This window comes from Drosophila santomea, chromosome 3R (assembly GCF_016746245.2).
Source record: "Drosophila santomea strain STO CAGO 1482 chromosome 3R, Prin_Dsan_1.1, whole genome shotgun sequence".
In the NCBI taxonomy this organism is placed as follows: Eukaryota; Metazoa; Arthropoda; class Insecta; order Diptera; family Drosophilidae; genus Drosophila; species Drosophila santomea.
This window is the reverse complement of record NC_053019.2, coordinates 10862896-10884111: the sequence shown is the minus strand read 5'-3', so window position 1 is coordinate 10884111 and position 21216 is coordinate 10862896. Positions and strand designations below refer to the sequence as shown.

Genomic DNA, 21216 nt, shown 5'->3' with positions numbered 1-21216 from the left:
TTAGGATTTTATTGAGTTCACGAACCACGAACATCCAATTAACTGAAATTGAGATACTGAGACATATCATCAAAAATAAAGCTTTTTAACTTTGATTGACACACTTTAGAATAGTTCCGAAACGAATATTATATATTGCTTTTAAAATAAATTATGTAAATACTAATTTCCTTTAACCTATTAAAAGCAATAAAACTTCTTCCTTTTCATGAAACTATCTTTAAATTAAAACGTACTTCAAGTGAAGTAACTTTCTTTGTGTGCAAGCAGTTTATTCTGCCGACAGACGAAAATAAATTGCGAATATTCTGCAGCCTTTGACTCGGAATTTAAGCAACAGTGCTTATGCAAATTTATGACAAATTTATGAAAATTAAAATAGGTGTTCATCTATGCGTGTGTTAGCCTAGTGTGTAATTGCGTTTGCAGTTTTTGTTGTGCTGTGCTGTGCTGTGTTGTGTTAGTGTTTGTACTATACTGTATGTGGCTAAAGTGTTGGCACAAAGGCGCCATGTTGGCAGCTGCCAACACTGCGCATCAACACCACCGGGCCAAAAGGGAAAGTGGCTAAAAGCAGGAGCTACGGTTGCGGCAATATAATAATGGAGCTGCCAGGGCCAAAAGCACAAAAACCAGAAACCAGTAACCAGAAACCAACTCACTATCACACACATAAACACACACACACACAGAGACAATTGCCAGGCATTTTAAGTAATAATCAATGTGGGAGATGCACAGCACGCTCTGCTTTTTCTATTTGCAACTGTCAACGCCCGGGCCGACAATCCTTGATAATTTCCAGTCCCTGGGGCCCCTGAATTTATGCCCCTCTATTTATTATGATTATTTCATTTTGTTTATATTGTTCTAATGTTGCGCCAGCAACAGTGTAAATATTGTTGCACTTGCAACAGCAGGAGCAGCAGTAGCAGCCGTACAAACGAAAACAAAATCCATAGAATGCAAGTATATGCCAACGTATACTTGATATTTTTCCCTGTGTGCGTGTTTGTGTGTTGGTGCGAGTGCCTGTGTTTATCTGTGTGTGTGTTTAAGGGCTCTAAAGAGGACAAAATGCCACTTCAAGGCATTGCATTCTGTGCATTTCGTTTCAAGTCAAGTCTACTGTTATTATTTATGCATTTTAATTAAAAATTTAAACATTTAAGTGACATTTTAATGAGTTTCTTGCACTGGGTTTCATACAGAGCGCGGTGGAGCTATGCCCCAAAAAGCCGGAGAGACCGACATTTATTTTTGTGAAATATTTGAGAAATTTATATGTCAGCAGCGGAAATTGCTTGACATGAAAGCCTGGCAAAAATTGCTCTGCTCACACATAGAAAATAGCAATGGAATCGAGGGAAAAAAAATGTGGGAAAATGGAGAAGGCGAAATGCCCATGCACAAAACAAAATTAATGAGCTGTTGGCTGCCTTTGAGCAAATCGCACGGGCTGAAGCAAAAAAAAAAAAAAAAAAATGGGAAGGAAAAGCGAAAAGAAAAATCCCAACCAAAATGTGATGACGGCAACGACGACGTTTGAGCTGCGGTTGGCGGAAACCGGAAACAGCATATATGACAACGGAACGGAAGGGATTTTTCATATTCAATTGGGCTAAATGATTTATGTCTGTGTGTGTATGTGATTGTGTGTGTCCAATCAGTGCGATGGACTAGTGTTTGTGAGCGGAACTCATTTGAATGCCGTTTGACTGCCTCGAAATTCGTTCGTTTGATCGCTGAAATGTAAGCCGAGGCTCTTGCCGCCAGTTTGATTAGTTCCATACCGAAAAAAGGATCGAAAAGAAAGAAAAAAACAGAAAAATTCGTTAAAGAGACGGAAGAGCAAGGAAGAGGGCAGAAGGAACCGCAACATTTTAAACTGGGTCAAATAGAAAAACCAGACGTAGCGAAGGACCCAAAACCCTAAACCAAACCAAACCAAACCGAACCAACTGGGTGCCATGCAACTTAAACAACTGTGTTGAGTGCCTCTTCTCAGCACATCCCCGCATCCACCCCCCCCTGGAAAATCCCCCTTCCTGTCCTGCGCCATGCCATTTACAGCATCCAGTTGCAGCTCCTCCACTGTCATCGCATAATGGCAGCCATGTTGGCTTACAAGCGACCACAAGCCCAGTCCGAAAAACTTAACACGTTTGTGGTCAGACAGCCAAGCGGAAATGTAGGTGGCGAACGTCTGATGGGCAAAATCTGGCCATAAAAAATCTCTGGCAGGAGTTGGCTAGGTCTTCAAGATGGCAATCGAAAAAATCTTCAATGTTGTTGGGGATTTAGTTATACAACTTTCCCTAACTATACACAATAAGAGGTGTTGCCCTTGATCCCTTAAATCTTGGCTTTAAACAGATGATACCTTCTCTCTCGAACTGCAAATTAAATAAATAAGTAACATAAGTATTTAATTGCGCATTTTAGTTGATAATATATAACGTTTAAATCGCTGCTATGAATATCACTTCTTGCACCACTTAATTTGAAGTCTCCCCACATTTGAACTTCAACAACCGGCAATGATTGCTAGTGTCATCTGCTGAGCTGCAAAATTCTATGGGCCACTCCACATGCAACTTGGTTTAGCTGACCGTAAAAATGTACACATCTGCTGTCGAGAGCCTGACATGGGGAATATCAAATGCAAAAACCCAAAATCCCAACGATTCGGACATTGATGGGAGTGTAGCTCATTGATGGCCAATTTGCTCGGCCAATTGCTGGGGAGGAGCTCCAAAAACTGCAATCGCAATTGCTGTTGGCCATTGGGGCCATTAATGCGGAAATGCTGCCAAAAAGCGACAGAGACCAGAGACCAGAGCCAAAAGAGTTCGGACAGAGTCGGATGGAGCGGTGGAAGGTGCTGAGCTTTATCCTCTTCATTTTGGCCAATGATGATAACTATTAACTATTAAAGTCAATGGCATTTACTTCCAATAATTTTTCCTGCTCTTTTGTGCTAGCGTTTTATTTTAGCTCTCTCTTGTTTTTTTGTTTTGTTTTTTTTTTTTTTGTGCTTCCCAATAACCTTTGACATTCAATGGTGTTGTTGTGGATGATAATGATGATGGTGGTGGTGGTGGTGGCAGTGCTGCTATTGGATTTTTAATTAGAAAGCAGTGCTAATAGAATTTTTAATTAAAATCGCTCGACTGCCACCAATGGCTGGCTGTTGTCTCTATCAGGAAGGGCTCTGCTCCACTTTACTTTCCCTGTTGCTGGCTGGCAACATGACACGCACACAGAGGCCCAAATAAATGGCAACAACCATGTGACCCGCCTATTAATTAAAATTTTTGCTATTCAATAACAGACAGCCCCCGTGGAGTTCAATGATAGGCACCCTGCACTGAAAAAATAACCTCTTGCATGCGCGTTTAGATCGTTGAAAAATCCATTTGCCTAATGAAGTAAAAACATATAATGAAGATGTACAACGTTTGTTTCTTTGCTAGACTTCTTTTTAAATGCCTTCATTTTTTATTGTTTTGTAAATTTCCGTCTGGCATTTTTTCGCCCAGTATGGCCGGCAACCAAAATGTCAAATGTGTCAATAACAATTTCACATTAAAAGCGAGCGCAGCGAAATATGAAATGAAAAATTTATCAAAGAGCCGCATGCTTTTACAAGAAATGAATCGAATGTCTGACGTGTTTAGCATTTAACATGACGAATGCGTCACGCATCATCTGCAAACCTCAATCCCGCCGACATTTGTCGGTTCCCAGGCGATTTTCCCGAACCTCGACTTTTTGGACACTTTGGAACTTACCTTGACGGGGGTGTAGGTGAGGGTCGAACCCTGGGCGGAATGGGGCCGGAAACCGCTCTGCGGCATGTCGAAGGTCTCCGCCGTGTTGTTGAAGGACCACTTGAAGTTCTCCGGCGGCGGAAAGGCATCCACTTCGCACACTATTTCGGCGGCCTCGTTTCGCGCCACTCCATAGATTTTCTTTTGATCGGGCCGGCAAATTGGTTTATCTGCAAGTCGAAAAGTCGGGGAAAAGCATTCGGTGAGTGCGGAGATCGAATCAAAGTTGGCTATAGTGCAGTCTGCTGTTTGCATCTGCAGCTGGAATCAATAATCGCATCAAACTCTGGGCGGTGGCTTCTTTGTTTTAGCCCGCCTCTTCTCACAGGCTCTGAAATGCCAAGTAGAAAAGTTTACCCTTTTGTGTTCCTTCCTACCAGCTCCATTTTTGGCCATTCAAGCCAAGCAGCCCAATAAGCTCAACAAGGGCGGTTGAACACTGAACAGTGAACAGATGCCGAAAAATAACCGAACCGAAACGGGTGAATCAACAAAGAAACTAAAGAGTTGCCTCATTTTAAAGCCCTTAAATAGCTTTGCTTTTTATTTTTTAAAATGTATTTTTTTTAATCAATCCTAAATAAAAACATTTAAAATGGGATAAGTTGCCGTACTGCAATGGGTAAGGCCCTTGTGAATTCTTCCGTTCTAAATTCATATAATTTCATAATACTACGAAGAGACGTCTTGAATGAAAGGAAAACTTTGCGCTGCGAAAACTTTCAGCGACATCAAGGAGAAATGCAAGCAAGCCAGGGAATATTCAATTTTCTAATCCTTGGCCGGCGAAAATCTTTCAACTGTCTTGCCACAGTCACGAAACTTTTGAAAGTTGCAAGTGGCGAATTTATTGTGCCATTTGACAACTGTCGATATTGCATGCCAAACTGGACCAGTAAACAAATTTTCAGCGCAGCTCGGGGAGCAAGGGAAACGAGAGTACACTGGCAGAAAAGGGGAGAATGATGGCAGAGGAAACGCTACCAGTTGGACACTAAGTTTTGTGGCCAGCGGAAGCTCGCTGCTTAAAACAAAAGCACGAAAAGCTGGAAAAAGGCAGAAGTGGAAGTGATAAAGGGGAAATGGCACCGGAAAAACCAAAAGCATAAGGCCACAACAGCAGAGGGACTGCTTAAAGGGCCGGCTGACGAAAATGAATAGAAGCATCTTTGGCCTGCTAAATTGCTCGAAAAAGGCAAACTAATTAACCAAAGTTTGACTCAAGACCGGGCCGAGTTCAGGAATCCGGCACAAATTGAGCAGAAGATTTGCGGTCCTGTCCTTCGAGGGCAGAAGCCTCGCAACAAACTTCCTAAACCGTTTTAGGAATATACCTAAGGAAACGTGGCCTTCGGCTCGGCTGTTTTGGAAGTTTGAATCACTATAATTATGGCTATCAATCAAGTAAAATCTATCTATGTAAAATATGAAATATATGCGAAATTAAATATCAAGTTAGGGCAAATCAACTTATAGGAAATAAGGTGCTGAAATGATAGTATTGTCTAAATAGTTTACTAAAAATGTTTTTATGGTTAATCCATGGTTCGTAAGATAAATACCAGGCAATCAGAGCTGTGTTTCTTATGGTACAGCGCCACAAAAGTTCGAAGCCTGTGAATCCACTTCCCCTTTTTCCAGATCCACTTTTGCGCCACGGCTCAGCTACACACAAAGGAGCATTCAAGCAGCGCACAATAATGGGGCGTATACGCAATAAAACTGCAAGAGGCCCGCACGAGCGCACAATGCGGGGAGTTGAGCTCCAATGCCCCGCTGTTTGCCATCCATCCTCGTCTCTGGCCATACTCGAACACTCAATAATGCTCGTTTTTGTGTGTCAAAGGTCCACTCGAAAAACCGAACGGCAGCAGCTGGAGGTGGAGATGGACCAGCAGGAGCAGCAGTAGGAGCAGTGGCGGCGAAGAAGGATTTAAGTGGGTGGTTTTTGGGCCACAATTCGATTTTGTATTAAAGCCACCGCCAAAGCGTTCGTTAACGGCCCGAACGCAGCAGTAGGAGAGAGCGTTTTTATGGGTCAGCTAAAACACAATGCGGTGCGCACAATGGCCACAAATCAACATATCCCGCAAATATCCTTGCCCCACTCATCGCGATACTCACACATCACTTTCAGCTCGACCACATTGGAATCCCCATCGCCCTCCACATTCGAAGCGGTGCAGGTGTAGTTTCCAGCCTGGTGACGAGTGACACCCTGGAGCGCCAGATCTCCGCTGCTGACAATCACGCCCGCTCGCTGGTTGTGCTGGATGATTTGGTGCTGCAAATGGCAGGATAAAGACATAATTACAGGGATTGTCAATGTAAATGTACGTACTAAATTGGAGAGAGAGCATGATGAGGAGAGGCAGGGCTACTATAATTGGACTACTATAATTGGATTTTATTCAACTGAATATTTCCTATGGAATCTGACATCACTTATGATAAATCAGTAGCTCTGTAGATTTAACCATTCCTTTCCTTTAAGATTTAGTCGGGCTTGCCAACTTTTAGGCACTTTAATCCCAGGGAGACAAGGTCACCCATCTTTTGCCCTTTTTACCCCCCGGAAAAACACTCATAAATTTGCGCACCAGTGAGCTGGCAGCTTCATTAGGAAGCTGCGCCTTTGCTGACTACGTGCCTGGCATCGATGCTGAAAAATCAGCCGATATTTACTTTAAGTTTTCCCTTAAACACACAAGTTCCACCTACCAATGCCTCCACCCACATATTCGTAAGTAGGCCTTCACACTCAAATGCTTACAGAGGCTTGACCTTCTGGCCGCACTTTCTCGCACTTTCGCTCTCATTTTGAAATAATGCTCGAAGCCCGATGTTCGCCTTTTGGTTTTGTAGCCTTTTCCCCAACAGGCCGGCACTCGACAACATTTTGACGCATTTCCCCAGAGCCTTGTGCCATTTAGCAGCAAAACAAATTCGCACTTTGCCTGAGCTCAGCAAACAAACAGGCGGCGGACGGAGGGAATATGGGCGGGAACAATGAAAGCATTGAAATAAATAGAAATAGAAATAAAAATGTGTATAAATATGGTCGACAAAAGTCAAAAAGCCAGAGTAGGGCGAACAAAGCCTCAACGACCTTAGCACACATCCATACTGAGGTGCCTATATCGGGATGTGTGAGCAAATAAATAGAAACAATGCAGCCAGGCAGCCCAGCACTTGGATAATAGTGTGGCCCAGTACACTTCAAAAAACAGTTTCCAAGACAAATGTTTTATTGCAAAAACATACTGATGCTTTGTAAGTGAGCCAAACTTCAACTGCATTGAAAACTTGCTCAAATACCCTTTGAATGCAATCAACGTTTGATAGCTTCCCAGCATTTTAGTCAAGCCACTTGTAAAATAGCTCTAATTATATGGTTTAATTTTCTAATAACAGCTTCGGCTACTTTGAAGTGTACATAATAGGGCAGAAATTCGAGCTGAGATGGAGGGCTAGAGTTGATAGTCGAATGCATTGCGAAGGGGTCGTCTATCCTGGGAATTCCATGCCGCGTCTTTTGTTCGGCGACCTCTGTGGTGGGGCTTCTTCCCCTTCCATTGTGCAGATGTAAACAATTATTTAGACGGGACATACAGTGAATGCCGTGTCAGGACAATATTTGCCCACTAGTCACATTTCGGCTATTGAATTCCATTTGCTTTGTGTGCGAATGATTGATACTATTGGCAAAGTGTCGGCGCTATCCGATACCAGATTGCAGATACGGATACAGATACAGATACAGATACAGATGTATCCATTACATATGCAATGCTCGGTCGCTATTAGCATATCCCTCGACTTGTTTAAAGATCCTTAAAGTGCAGAAGAGCCCCCAAGGCATTGTGTGCCCTGCCCCTCTCTCTCTCACTCTCTCTCTCTCTCTCTCAAAAAAAAGGACCTTTCCCACTTTCCGCACAGCCTCAATTCCCGTAGGGTCTACTTAAATAGCCCAAATGGGTTGGGGAACGAACTGTGGCTCGGCTCAGCGACCTTGTTGTCATAAAACAAATAAAAATGTCGCCATGCATATACGAAAAGTAAATAAAGTTCAAGGTTGTCGCAGCCAAAAAAGCAAAATGAAAAAACACAAAAAAAAAGGAACAGAATGAGGCAAACCAAAAAGTGTAAACAAAGGCAAATAGAATGATAAAAAGAAGGTGGGCCCGGGCGTTGGGGATTATTTCAAATAGTTCGGGGCACATCCGCTGCAGAATTTCCGCCCGCTAACCATCGCCCGTTCGAGGTCACCACCCCCCAGGACCACCCATACCACCCATCCCACCCACTTCCCTCCCCCCAAAACCAGCCACGCTGACTTGATGATGTCTGCACAACCCTTTAGTGCCCCTCAATGCTAATGGCGCATTTTATGCGTTGCCATTTCTGTTTGTCTGTCTCTCGGCCGTGTTTTCGACTTGTTTGCCAGCCACTCCTCAAGCGCCAGGAGCCTTGGGCCACAATCCAATCCAGGCCGCCTCTTGTGCTCGTCTGTCATTGATGTTAGTTCCGACTATAAATACCCAATTAGTTTCCGTAATTTATCTGATGGCTCGGACTGATTGAGTTGATTTGCTTTCGGCTTTTCCCAATTCCGCATTTGACGCGGCGGTTCTTCTTTACATTTTTACTTGGATTAGCTTGAAAATTTAACATACCTAGGGTTAAACTGACATCAATTTGATGATTTTAGATAATATCTTTTGTTGGAGAAAGTCAAATAGACATACAGACTGCAATTTTAAGTAGCTGTTAATATGTACGATTCTGTACGTCCAGTTAGCAACCATAAACAAGATCCTTATATAAAGATATCAACGCTCAATTGCAAAATCTATTCAATTTGCAATATGTATGCTTGTTCGTTAACCGGAAACATGCAGTTCAGAATTCAAGATAATGAATAAAAACATTCGTTTAAATCAATATACATTTTCGACCGCCTTTATGGGGCAACCAACCATTGCCACTTGCCTTGTGCCTTGTGGAGCTATGTAAATATTTATGCTCAAGTTGCTGCAAAACTCTAAAGTCGTTTCCACCGACTTTGTTCTCTAATCAAATTTTCCGGCTATGTTTGCTATTTCTGCGGTTCCTGACGCAGCTGAGATAAATGCGAGTGTGTGCGGCCCAAATAAGTTTTACTGCCAACAGGATTCGGATTCATCCGAGGCTAGCTGGTTGCTCCGGCAACGATTCCATCAAAGTTTTGCTCCTTCTTCGACTTGTTGTTGTTAATGAACATGTGAAAACTTTTACCCGCACGCACATTCGCTTGAGAACTTTGGCCCCTACTTCTGCGTGTGTGCTAGTGTGTGTGTGTGTGTGTGTGTGTGCAAGTTTAATAAAACTAATTGTTAATTTAATTTGCCAGCTCGTCGTTAATTGTCAGCTTGTCTAATTGAATAATAACAGACGAAGACAAGTTGCCAGGGCTCCACTTTTTGCCCTTCGGCTGTTCGGCGACGAAGAATAGCTGAGTTCAAACCGAATCGATGTGGTGGCAAAACATAAATTAATTTACTTGTTAACTGTGTGCAGCGGAGTTGATTTAACTTGATTTGACTTCTAATTGCATTTGTAGGTTGCAGCGTCGCCATTGCCTTGGCTGTTGCCAATTAACAATTGACTTTTAATGAACGCCCGACTTGGCTTCTTCGCCTTCACTTTGGCCCAAGTCATTTGCAATTTTCCGCTTGGCCTTGAACTCATTACGCATACGCCATGTGCACAGCTCGACCAACCGTGGCTGTCTGTCTAACCTCCCACCTCCACTTTCCAGCACTCTCGCCATTTTACATTACTATTTTCCCTGTGTGTGTGTGTGTGTGTGTGTGTGTTTGGCTTAGTTTCGTATCCATTTCATTTCCATTTTTGTACTGCCACTGCCGCAGTGAACTTTTATTGTTATGACACTTGGCTAAGAGCAAAGTGAGAGAGGAGCAGAGGGGGGGCAGAGAATCTGTAGGGGATTTCACGCTGAGCTGGGTAAACGTAAGTGACGATTGCCAACTAACCAACTAACTAACTGCGCTGCTGTCGCTTTCTGCCTTGTTAGCCAGTCATACAAATCCTGTCTCGTAACGGGGGCATTAGTTAGCCAGGGCGGAATCTCTTGCCTTACATAAAGGGGTATTAAAATAGTCCGAAAGAGCATGACATTTAATTATGACCATCTTCAAACTTAACACAATATTACAGTAAGGGTATTGCTGCATCGATTTGAGCCATTTTTCAGTTCTCAGTTGATTTGCATAGACTTCTTAGGCATTGATTGGTCGCTTCCCTATCTGCAGCTATCTGTCTTTCACTTTCTATGGCTATTGTCTATCCCCATATAATTAGCATTTTCTTCGGTGTTAGATAGAATGTAATGGAATCAGCACTCGAACCCAACCATTCCATTGTCTCTCTCGGGCAAATTATTATTTCATATAAACTTTTTATCTACCTACCCAGTTCCCTGGGCAAATGTCTTGTGAAAGTTCCTTTGTACTAAATATCCTTCGTTTGCCGCCCCCCACACGGAAAACTTTTTGGTCGTCTTCGAGTATTTGTATTTGTATTTGTATTTGTATTTGCTTATTGTTGTTTTCGGTAAAAGTTATGGCTAAGTTGTTGGCTTTGCTGTTGCCGTTGTTTAGCTTGGCTCTTTGTTTGGTCATGTACTTCATTGTGAATGAATTCAATTAGCATTCATATTATTCATACACTTGATTCGTTTCTTGTTCGGCATTGAATAACATTTATTTGGCCACCATTGTTGTTGCCGTGGTTTGAGTTCCTTCTTTGTGGGACCACTAATAAACAAATGATTTGCCTTGTAAACTTGTACGAACTCCCGAAGCTCCTACCCCCTGTACACAACTCTGTCTTATGCCAGCCACTTGACTCTATTGCCTTAAAATAATTGGCCAATAATTCAGTAAAAATGACCACTTAATTTCGGCTTCATAATAATTTAGCCAGCTGAAGGAAGGCTCGTGTGTGTGGGAGAAGCACGCCAATGTCTTGGGAATTGCCGGAAGTTCGGCAGTTGTACGCTCAATTGCCTTGAGTGCAACATTTGAGGTATGTTTGAAGGTCAGTCGACAACGAGCCATTTAAATAATAATAACATTTTTAGAGAAATGGCAATTTATTTTGGATTTCTTTTTTGTTGAATTATTTTAAAATTTATTTTAAGTCCATTCCTTTACATAATATGTTTCTGAATATTTTTTCCCGTGCATCTGAAATTGTATGTCCGACAAAGTTTCGCAAGAGTTAGAGCCAAAAATAATATATTTTTTATGGCACTAAAAGGTATATTTTGCCCAAAGTATACTTTACACTTTAGACCATTCAGTTTTTGGCCCTTCCCTCCCGCTTTTTGCATATGTCTCAATAAGAAGTGCCCTCTTAGAAAAGCCCTTCATAAATATTGCAAGTCAAGTCAAGGAAAGTTGTTAGTTTGCTCACTTACATTATGCTTCCATACAACTTTATAAGCAGCCGGATTTGCATGCACTTTACACTCAAAGTAGACATCATCGCCCTCCTCGATATCCTCCGGATTCAGATTGGAGCCCAGGTCCAGCTGCAAGGTGGGAATGACTGCAAAGAAAGTGGGTAAGACAGAAAACAAAACACTGGATGAGCATTGTATTCATTTGACTAAGGCTGAGACTTAGACTTGGATTGGGTTTGGAATTGGGATTTACTCGGAAAGAGCTGGAAGGAGTCCATCAAACGTAATTTGCTGTCTGTTTTGGACAATCCTTCAACTCAAGAAGAGCCCAAGAAAGAGGCATGAAATGGTTGGTGGTGTTGAGTAAGGGGGTGGAGGAGAGTAAGGGGGTTAATCTGGGCTTATCTGTGATTAGTGTCGCTCCCTTCTTGCCTTCCATCTATCTATCTACGTATATATCCCAGTTGTCCCTCGGCATTTTGCCACCTTCCACTTGTTTATTATTATTTTGCACATTGTTTTTGGCCACTTTCCCTGCCAAGCGTAGTTCTGGTCTCTCCACTTCGCACTCTGTCTGCTTAGTGTTTCTGCCTTTTTCTTTTCTACTTTCTGTGGGGAGGGGGTGTGGCACGTTCTATAAGCAAGTTTCTTTAAGCCGATTTCGTCTTTTGCAAAGACTTGTTAATGAAAATGAAAAGTGCCTTAACACACACCATCGCAGAAACGAGAAGAGAATGGGCGTGAGCCGAATAAAAGTAGGGGGCTTTGGGAAAGAACTGACAAGGACAATGCGAACAGGAAGAACGAGTCAAAGCAGTTTGCATAATTTAAAGACTTTTCCCACTGCCTGCCCCCCCATTGCTCCCCCACCCCATTGTGTCTATCCTTTTCCCGCTCAACAAGTTCATTAGCGACGACTTTAAGCCGGCACAGAAAACTAAACTATAACGAAGGGACAAGGGAAATAAAGGATGTGCACTGAGCAAAAATCTGTGGCATTCTGAATGCACAAGAAATGAAACTATTGAGAGGGAAAACCAATTCATTACTAGCAAGAAAAGTTCTTTAGTTTGAATCTTCTTCAATTTAAGTATGTGCAAAACTCATTGGCTCTTTTGGGGTAATTAAAATCCGAGCTGGTGTTGAAATGGCAACGCCCAATTTCTTTAACTGCATAATGACAGTGAAGGAGGTTCCAAGTGGCTGGCAGGCCACACTGTTGCGGTTAGGATGGGCTTAAGTGGTAATAACTGTCACTGGCCAAGCTGGCCAACTACGTCGGGCTAATGCATTTTATGGTCCTCCATCTCGGTGACCCCCGGTCCGATCCATCGTGGAGCGAATGTCCCGAAAACGAGAGGAAAAACCAAAGCAAGCCCATCCCAGTCGTAACTGCAGCTTAACGTAACGACTTTTGAGTGCCTGTGCCACATTATGTTGCAGCTGCAGTTGAATTGCAAGGATTGCGTCTGTGTGCGTGAGTGTGCGGGTGTGTGTGTGAGGCCTGTCATTGTCTATTGCACAAAGTTGAACCAGTTCTCGTTAGCAGTTCTCAAATTGATTCTACCATCCTTTCAAGGCAAATAAATTGCATTGGCCTGAGAGCTTATTTGTTTCGTCCTATTCCTAAATCCCCTTCGAGTGTAATTTAGTTATATCTGGAAGTTTGAAAAAGTCAGTAGTTGGACTTTTACTTTTCATCCAAAATAAAAGTCATGGTAATTTGTAAGTATTTTCAAATTGTATATGATACCCCTACTCCCATAAATAATTAAAAAAGGCATTCCCAAACAGACCAAGATTATTATGAAATAAAAATGTGCCTCGTCACTAAGTTTATTGCGGATATGACTTCAATTCTTGGTGGGCTTGTCTTTTCCCCCGTTGATTTAATTTCAGTTGTCTAACCTGCGTTGATTGTGTGGAAAATAAGAGGTCTGCCTGCGTCGAGGGTCTCTGATTAAGATATTAGAGATAACTTTTTTATGGCCCGGCTAAATGTGATGTAATGAGAAAATTATTGGCAGCGTCAACTTCAACCTGGGCCGCCATCCCATCTCTGGTAGCAGCCGACATTGCATCAACTTTTCAATTTACCCCCGTCGCAGGAGGCAAACAAAGAACACGCTTAAAAAAGACACAAAATCTTTCGCGGCAGCGAGGAAAGTCGGGCGGGAAATATGAAATCTCAGGGAGTGTCAGCAGAAGGAAAACGAAGGGGGCCAAAATATTTTAAGCACGCTATAAACATGTAAATGAGCATGGAAATTGAAATTGTTATCTAATTTTTTATATCAGCGCTCGCGCAGAAGCTGCGCCCGACTCCTTTGCACAAGACACTACACTGAGCGAAATGGAAGGACTTCGAATCGAATCGAGTACTGATTCTACTGCAGGGCAATACACTTTATAATAAAACTTTATAATAAAACTTTATAATAAAACTTTATAAGCGACTTTCTTGATATAAAAACCCTCTGACACATAGGCATATGTAAAATATTTTCTTTCAGTGCACGCTGCGCAGCAAGCCGGGAAACATCCCCATCATCTCGGCAGCCAGCGAAAGGAGTAAAAGTTTCAATGACATTGGGGAACAACGAGGCGGTAAGCTTTTTAGATAATAGACGTGGCAACTGTTTGCCCAAGACGCTGTCGTCACAGCCCCGAAGATGAGGACCCTGGACCCCAAGACTATTGAAACATTAAGCTTTATCCCATCTCACACACATATGTAAATATCTGTATGTATGTGTGGGTGTGGCTTAAAGTGAGCTCTTCCGGCTTGTCGTGTATTGTGTGCATAACTTTCTCGGCCGTGCGCGTTTTTAATATTTTGCCATAGAAATTTTATTAACAAACTTTACCCCCAGCACTGCACACATTGTTGACGCGGCCCATAAAACAAACGTTTGACATACGAGCCGAACCGAAAGGGAACCAAAAAATTGAACGTATTATGTAAGGACCTCGCCAATATTTGGAACTGAGTTCCGAAATCCCGACTACCGCCTGTTATGTCACTATGGCATTGGTATGCAAAACAGTATTGATTCCCCAAAGGACATGGGCGATAAGCGGTTGACATAGTTTATGGGATCGCACGAGAACCAGAACGCGGGCCCATCGATGGTTTATGGGCCACTCATAAAGTAGCGACATATGTCAAATCGGGGGTGTTATTAAAGCGCCTGGGGTCGCCTGTTCCTGGTACTCAGAAAGGGTTGGGGAAACGATTGATTGATTCTAGGGCCAACTGCTAACAGGGGTGTTATGTAGGTTACCCCGAGTTATTGGGTCAAATAAATAAGTTTAGAATACATTAGCGTGGTTAATTTGAATGTTATTTGAGAACAGTTTGCTGTCAAATTCTTGTGCAGTGTACCTGCATTCTTTATTGTAACTGCAATATTTTCCTTGATTACTGTCGCTGTTTAATTAATTTAATGGCTCTCTGGATAAGTGCAATTTAAACGTTTCATTATCGACTATTTAATTTGTAATAAAAAGTTCGATTAAGAGTGTAAAGGTATACTTACAGAACACATTCAGCTTCATGGCCGTTTCGCGAATGCCATTGCGAACAAGTTCATTGGTCGCCCGACAGGACAAGGCCTTGCCATGATCTTCTCTTGTGGGTGTGATCGAAAGCACCGAAGTGCTGACATTGCCGTCCTCCGAAACCTACAGTAGCATTTATATATTAATCTAAAAATTATAGAGTAGTTATACACCCACCTTCTGGCTGTGGCCGTGCAGCTCCAGATTGCCCATCCACCAGGTGATTTTGGCCGGAGGCCGCGATCCAATCGCCTGGCACTCGATCTCGTACTTTCGATCCGCTGACATCGGCTGATTGTTGAAGCTGATTTCCACCAGCAGAGGGCGCACTGCAATGCAAACAGTTTGATTATGAACGTGCATTTATTTCCATCGATAATTTATTTGCTTAAATGGCGGTTAAGGTTGGTTTTTACTCTCGCCACTCGTTCGATATTTTTCTGGTTTTGTTTTTCGCTTGCGCTATTTTGTTTGGTGCGACAGCAGCTTTTTGTTGATTTATTTAAATTGTGTGTGAAAAATCGAAATCGAAATGGAAATGGAAATGACAGGCAATGCAATTAAAATTAATTGCAACAAATTATGATTGCCACCAGCGGCAGTAACTGCTGCAATAACAACGGGGCCATGCAACAATATCGAGCATAGGGCAGCAAATATTTCTGTTTTTGCCAAAAGGACTCATAATGCCGAATAATAAATGTCAGACGGCCAGGGCAAAGGAACCGACTCGAAACAATTCGCAGCTTTAACCATTTTTCGCCTACATTTTCAATATAATTAAATATTTAATTTGCGCAGAAAAACTATGGGAAATCGATGAGACGTTAATCATTCAGGGCAGCAATTAAAACTGCGTCAATTCCCATTAATGGTAGCTCTTTCCGGTTCCCAAAATCTATCGATAGCTTGAAAACACGCTCCATGGAAAAATATATAACTTCCGAATCGCAATGGTTGGCTGTTTAATAAGTAATTGGCATATGGATTGGTAGATCACAAACAAACAATGCATTAAAGTTCAGCCAATAAATATTCATGCAATTACATTTATGTAATTTGAATATTTGTTAATATTCATGCTGACAGCAATTTGTTTACCCACAAAATTGAAAATTGCACAAACCAATAAACAATAACAAACATATTTTTTTCCCGGCCACCCAAATATGGTCACGTATAGCTTTGGAGTCTGGGTTCATTATCAGCATTACACAATTTCCATCGTTATCGAGATGTCACTGCGATTGTTTTTGTTTTTCGCGCCTGCAGTTTTCCTTTTTTCAAGCGCTCGTGAAAATTATAAATTACGCTATTTGGGTTTGAATTGCTAAATTTGTATTATTCAGCGATTTATTTTGCCGGAATAAATTAAAATCAACCAATTGAGTGAAGATTCGTTCAACTATTTCATATTGCCTGCAACAATCCGCTTAGAGGGTATCATTTAACAGATACCTTTAAGATACCTTCAATGGAAATATTTCTTGCAATTTAACGAGTTAAGCCAACTGTTCGTTTACTTTTTTCATTTGTTTTTACATTTGCTGCGGTTGGCCGCGCATTTTATGCGTTAATTTAAAGGCGTGACATTTCAGTTAAGCCCAAATGCGATAATAAAAAAGCAAAAAAAAACCAAAAGAGGCGCGGAGCAGAGTGCTGGGCAACTATCTACAATTTTATTTATTTCAATGCCATTTTAACCTGCTTTTTCCCCTTGCATACATTACAATATTATTGTAGTTTTTTGCATTGTTTTTATAGGCATTGAACAGGTTTCAGTGCGGTTGTTGGTGCAGCGCTTTATTGTAATTAAATTAATTATGCACATTTGCATTGGAAAATCATTTAAATGTTTAATTAAACGCACTACACCAGCGAGCATAGAAGACCCGGCCCCGAGGACTGAATGGCCACCAATTATGCAAACAGATCCATTAAATTGTTAAAGGCTCACAGAGCGAAATCCCCGAAGGACATTTAATCGATAAGAAAGAAAAGCTGAATTTTCCTGGTGGCCTATTTTCCATATATCGATTTGGTGTGCTGGTTCCTGAAACTTTTGATGGGGAAAGACGAACCCCAGACATTTGATCCACAATTGCAAGAGGAATCGTGAATGCTGGGGGAACATTTTTGTTCAATTAAATGCTGCATTTTGAATTCGACCAGCCCTTTTGGGGCCTTAAATTGTGTGCTAATGAGGAACTCTCATAATTGTTTTGTGTGAGTGACTTAGTGTCGTGACGGGCGTAATCTAATTGTTAGTGGCCATAAAATTAACTAATTAAGGTCGTACTTATTATTCAACTGCCCCATTTCCCCGGTCTCCTCCATTCTGTCATTACACGCAAAGCGAAATAAAAACACCACAATTTCTCTCAAGGAAAAGTGGCAAATTCTGGTTACAACCACAACGGCTCGCTTCATTTCAAGGTCATTTGTTAATCGTAGTACGAAATTGTGGCCACATTAATTGGCCAAGTTAGCGACATTCCAGCGCCTCATCTTCCACTCTTCTTATTGGTGTGTTAACTTTTATGTCTTCGCGACTGCGACACATTCCCATGTTCGGCCCATCCCAGAGCAATAATATCAAATATGCGCATCACCAGCTGCTGTCTGTGAAACATTTTGGCATTATTTTTTGGGGCACTGGGAGCGCCTAAGTAGGAATTGCCGTCCAATTGCTTTGGCGTTTTGAGAGCCATGACAGACGCGCCAAAGTGCCATAAAATTCTATGGCCAATCTTTGGCTGTTTGCGCAATGCCAAGGACCTGGTAGCCGAATATTATATGGCATTTCAAGGAATCAGGCAGAGGTAGTTGGACCTTGCAGCTATTACAAGTTGTACATGTTCAAATAAGATCGCGTACATTTCACTCCATTAGCATTTGATTTAAAAGCGTAGTAAACTACAAAAGTGTTTTTGGCGCAACGCAACAATCAGAGAACATTTATAATTTGTAACGAAGTAAAGACTTTTGGATAGTGTGTGCTCCATTGTATGTCCACTAATAAAGCTGACAGAATTTTCGAATACATTTTTGTCACATCGAATTTATTTGCCAACAGCTTTTCCCAACACAAATCTCTTAACCACTCGCACCACTCGTACTCAGGCACTCGAAATTGGCAACAATTTAATTCAATTTAACAATTTGCACTGGCGGAGCGTTGAAAAAGGGCATTTAAAAAATTGTCACAAAATAATAAATCCATTCGGGTCATGCATAGTCCACTAACCTGAACGCTACTATTATATAAAACACACAAAAAAAAAAAAAAAACTATATTACATATAGTTCGATGTGATGGTGGCCGTACAATATGTGCCAGGTCAGAGGCCATAGAATGTAGGTGGGATAAGTTACGCACAGGAATTTCTGTTGACCGTTTTTTCCTATTCGCTGTATATTTTTTGGAACGTGGGTATTGCATGCAATGTTGCTGCTGTTGCCGTTTGCATTTTGTTATATTTGCATAAGCCATTTTATTATCTATTTTTTCCTGCTCAGCCTCTCTGGGTTTTGCCTTACTTATTTTTTTGGGTGCTTTCGGGGGTTTTGGGGGTGTTTTCGGGGTGTTTTTGGTTCGTTTTTATCTGCGCAGCTATTTGTTAAAACTTTTATCGCAGTGCTTAAAACCGAGCAACAAAAGCAAGAGCACACAATCTGGATCAGGAAAGAGTGAAATAAATACAATAAATAAATAAATTGTTTGGCAAAACGCTTTTAGCACCATATTTGGGTCGTTTTAAACCGCTTCAATGCTGAAACATGTTTCAGTTTATTGCAAACAGGAAAGTCAGAAGGCGCCTAATGAAACAGAAAGCTTACAAATGCTTGTTTACAAAATAGCCAAGAAAAAGGCACAAAAGCTATTATTGATTAGCTGCTTTTAATAGTGCACCAAGGACATTGTACAATATATACGAACGTATTTTTTAATATTTCATTTTATAAAAGAGGCATTCTTATACTCACGGTAGAGGTCGATCGTTATGTTGGTGGCCACATATTTCTTGTGGAAATTGCTGGCCTGGCAGGTGTAGACCGCATGCTGGTGGATTCTTGACAGGTTGCGAACCACCAGCTTGCTGTTGATGGCGCCATCGTATGTGTAATCGACAACGCTGTTCTGCAGCTGCCCATTCATCAGCCAGATGACTGTCGGCGGCGGAGAGCCTGTAAAAAAAGCAAATATATGGTTTAAATCTTCATTAAAGATGCTGTGAAATACGAATAGTGTGGATTAACTTGAGTTTTTCTTTAAATTTAACTAAAAAATGCTTGCCATAGTATAAAAACCTAATGGTACTAAATCATTGCAACAGGAATACAATAAATCCCTTTTCCCTAATAAAGCTTGTCCCAAAATTATCCATCAGCTGGAGTAAAGTGCCTGTTATAATCTATCCTTAGAACCTCTAATTTAGTTAGCTGCAGGGGCTGGTTGACTAGCCACCACAGCGGTGCAATTGCTGCGGAGTTGGTGCCACTTAAATCAGCACACAGACGCACAACCACATTACTCATACGCAGCGTGGCGCACTTGGCCGCCTTTAACGACTTCAACTTAATCAAGCGCTGAAATTAGCTTTTGTGTGCGTATATGAGCGCACATTAATTTAATAGCAACGGGTGGTCGGTCACTCACTCAAAAGGAGAGCAAATAATACACTGCTAAAAAAATAACAAATCATATGTGCAGCAAGATAGATTATCCAGACTACCAGCTGTATTTGATTAAGTGTTATTTTAAGAGTCCAAAAATGCAATTAAATTTTATTTAATTGCCCGAGCTGGGCAAACGTTTCTTTCAGTGTCTGGCGTTGACACAAATAAATTCTGTGACAAGCTTGTTGTATATTTTTCTATTATTACATAGTTATTACGCAAAATGCTTGATGAGTAGCCATAAAAAGCAATGCGACTGAACAAGTGCCATTAAATCCACCTGGTAATTCACTAAAACTAAGCCACGGATGGGCCGAAAACTGCACTTGATATGTTTGAAAAATGTGTCGCTCTGGCGCACATGCACATAAACATAGATTTCCCTACAAATATGTAGTATACGTACATGCATACATATGTATGCGGATATACGGAGAGGTAAACGCACATTACTTTGATTAATAACTGCCATTTGGTAGAGTTTTATGTTGTTTATGAAAATATTTTACATACTCGCACAAGGCTCTCCCTGTGTATGTGTGTGTGTATGGGTGTATGTGTGCCGGAGTAGATTAGCGCATGTGTAGCAAGGCGGCTTAATGGTTGCCAGTGATTTATTGGCCTCTCCTCGACCAGCAATACAATGGGAAAATATAACAAAAAACGCTTGCAGAGCCAGAGAAATTCCAGTGAAAATTGTGATTTGGGGATGCAATTGTTGCTCCCGCATGGAGCACTTTAAACCAGCATTTTCTTTTTCGGCAATTTTACTGACCCTTGCATTCACTTTAAGGCACCGGCCAAGTTTGCTTTCAGAAATCGGGTGATGTCTGCTGTTTTTTAATGTCAACATAAGGTGCCACAACCCACACAACCCACACAAACACACACCCACACATACACTGCTGCAGCTGACTTGCATTTACTCTCCACACAAACGTAGCCAAAGTTTGCACTAGTTTTTTACGCTTTCTCTCTGCTTTGCTTTCTTTTAATACTTTCTTTCATACTCTGGACGAAGGCAACTTAGAATCTCCGAAGAGAAGGCAATTGTCTTTGAAAAATTCAAGCCTAAAGGAAAATGTAAACAATTAAGTTATAGGTACTTAAGAGCAAACCAAAATATTTCAATAAAATATTTTTAAACATAAAAATTATAGAAATAAAATGCCGAACATTAATTATTTTGTTTTATTATTAAGTCGCGGTTATATTATTTTAATTTAAATAAATGTTCCTAAAATGTATATCGGTATGACCTATCCCTCGTAAAGAGTACTTATGTCGTAGTCCTTTTAAAAACCCGCTCTTCTCTTTTATTTCCTTTTGCTTTTTAGCCGAGTGCTTTGCCATTTTTAGAGCAGGCATCAAAAAACGGGTTTTTGTGCCACACAGCAGAGGAGCAAAAGCAGCGGCAAGAGCGACATTAGCATTTCTTTGCCATGTCCACCTGGCATGCACTTGTCCACCTCCCACCGCTCACCACCCACCACCCATCAGCCCCAGCCACGCCCCCTTCCTAATGAGCAGCAGCATTCAAATGCGTGCCAGTTTTCAGCGTTTTCTGCGACGAAGTCTTAAAGCCGCCACCAGCCAAGTCCGACTCACTTATGCACTTTTGCACACACGTTACCAGAACTCAAAAGAGTCCCTCTTTCTTTGGTTTGCACATTG

General features: G+C 41.5%; 1 protein-coding gene across 5 annotated transcripts in view; it reads right to left on the bottom strand.

Annotated features, from left to right (window-relative positions):
• The window catches only part of LOC120452716 (hemicentin-1), a 78272-nt gene that overhangs the window by 10326 nt on the left and 46730 nt on the right, over positions 1–21216 (bottom strand). For 2 of the 5 annotated variants that reach the window (XM_039637078.1, XM_039637079.1), the window contains exons 7-12: positions 18850–19050; positions 15040–15191; positions 14841–14985; positions 11317–11447; positions 5958–6117; positions 3795–4003 (exon numbers count right to left, since the gene is read on the bottom strand). In XM_039637078.1, the coding sequence (XP_039493012.1) occupies positions 3795–4003; positions 5958–6117; positions 11317–11447; positions 14841–14985; positions 15040–15191; positions 18850–19050 (998 nt within the window). Of the gene's footprint in view, positions 1–3794; positions 4004–5957; positions 6118–6174; positions 6293–6606; positions 6711–11316; positions 11448–14840; positions 14986–15039; positions 15192–15278; positions 15359–18849; positions 19051–21216 lie in introns of those variants that run through there. The other 3 variants (XM_039637080.1, XM_039637082.2, XM_039637081.1) reach the window with 3 other exon arrangements.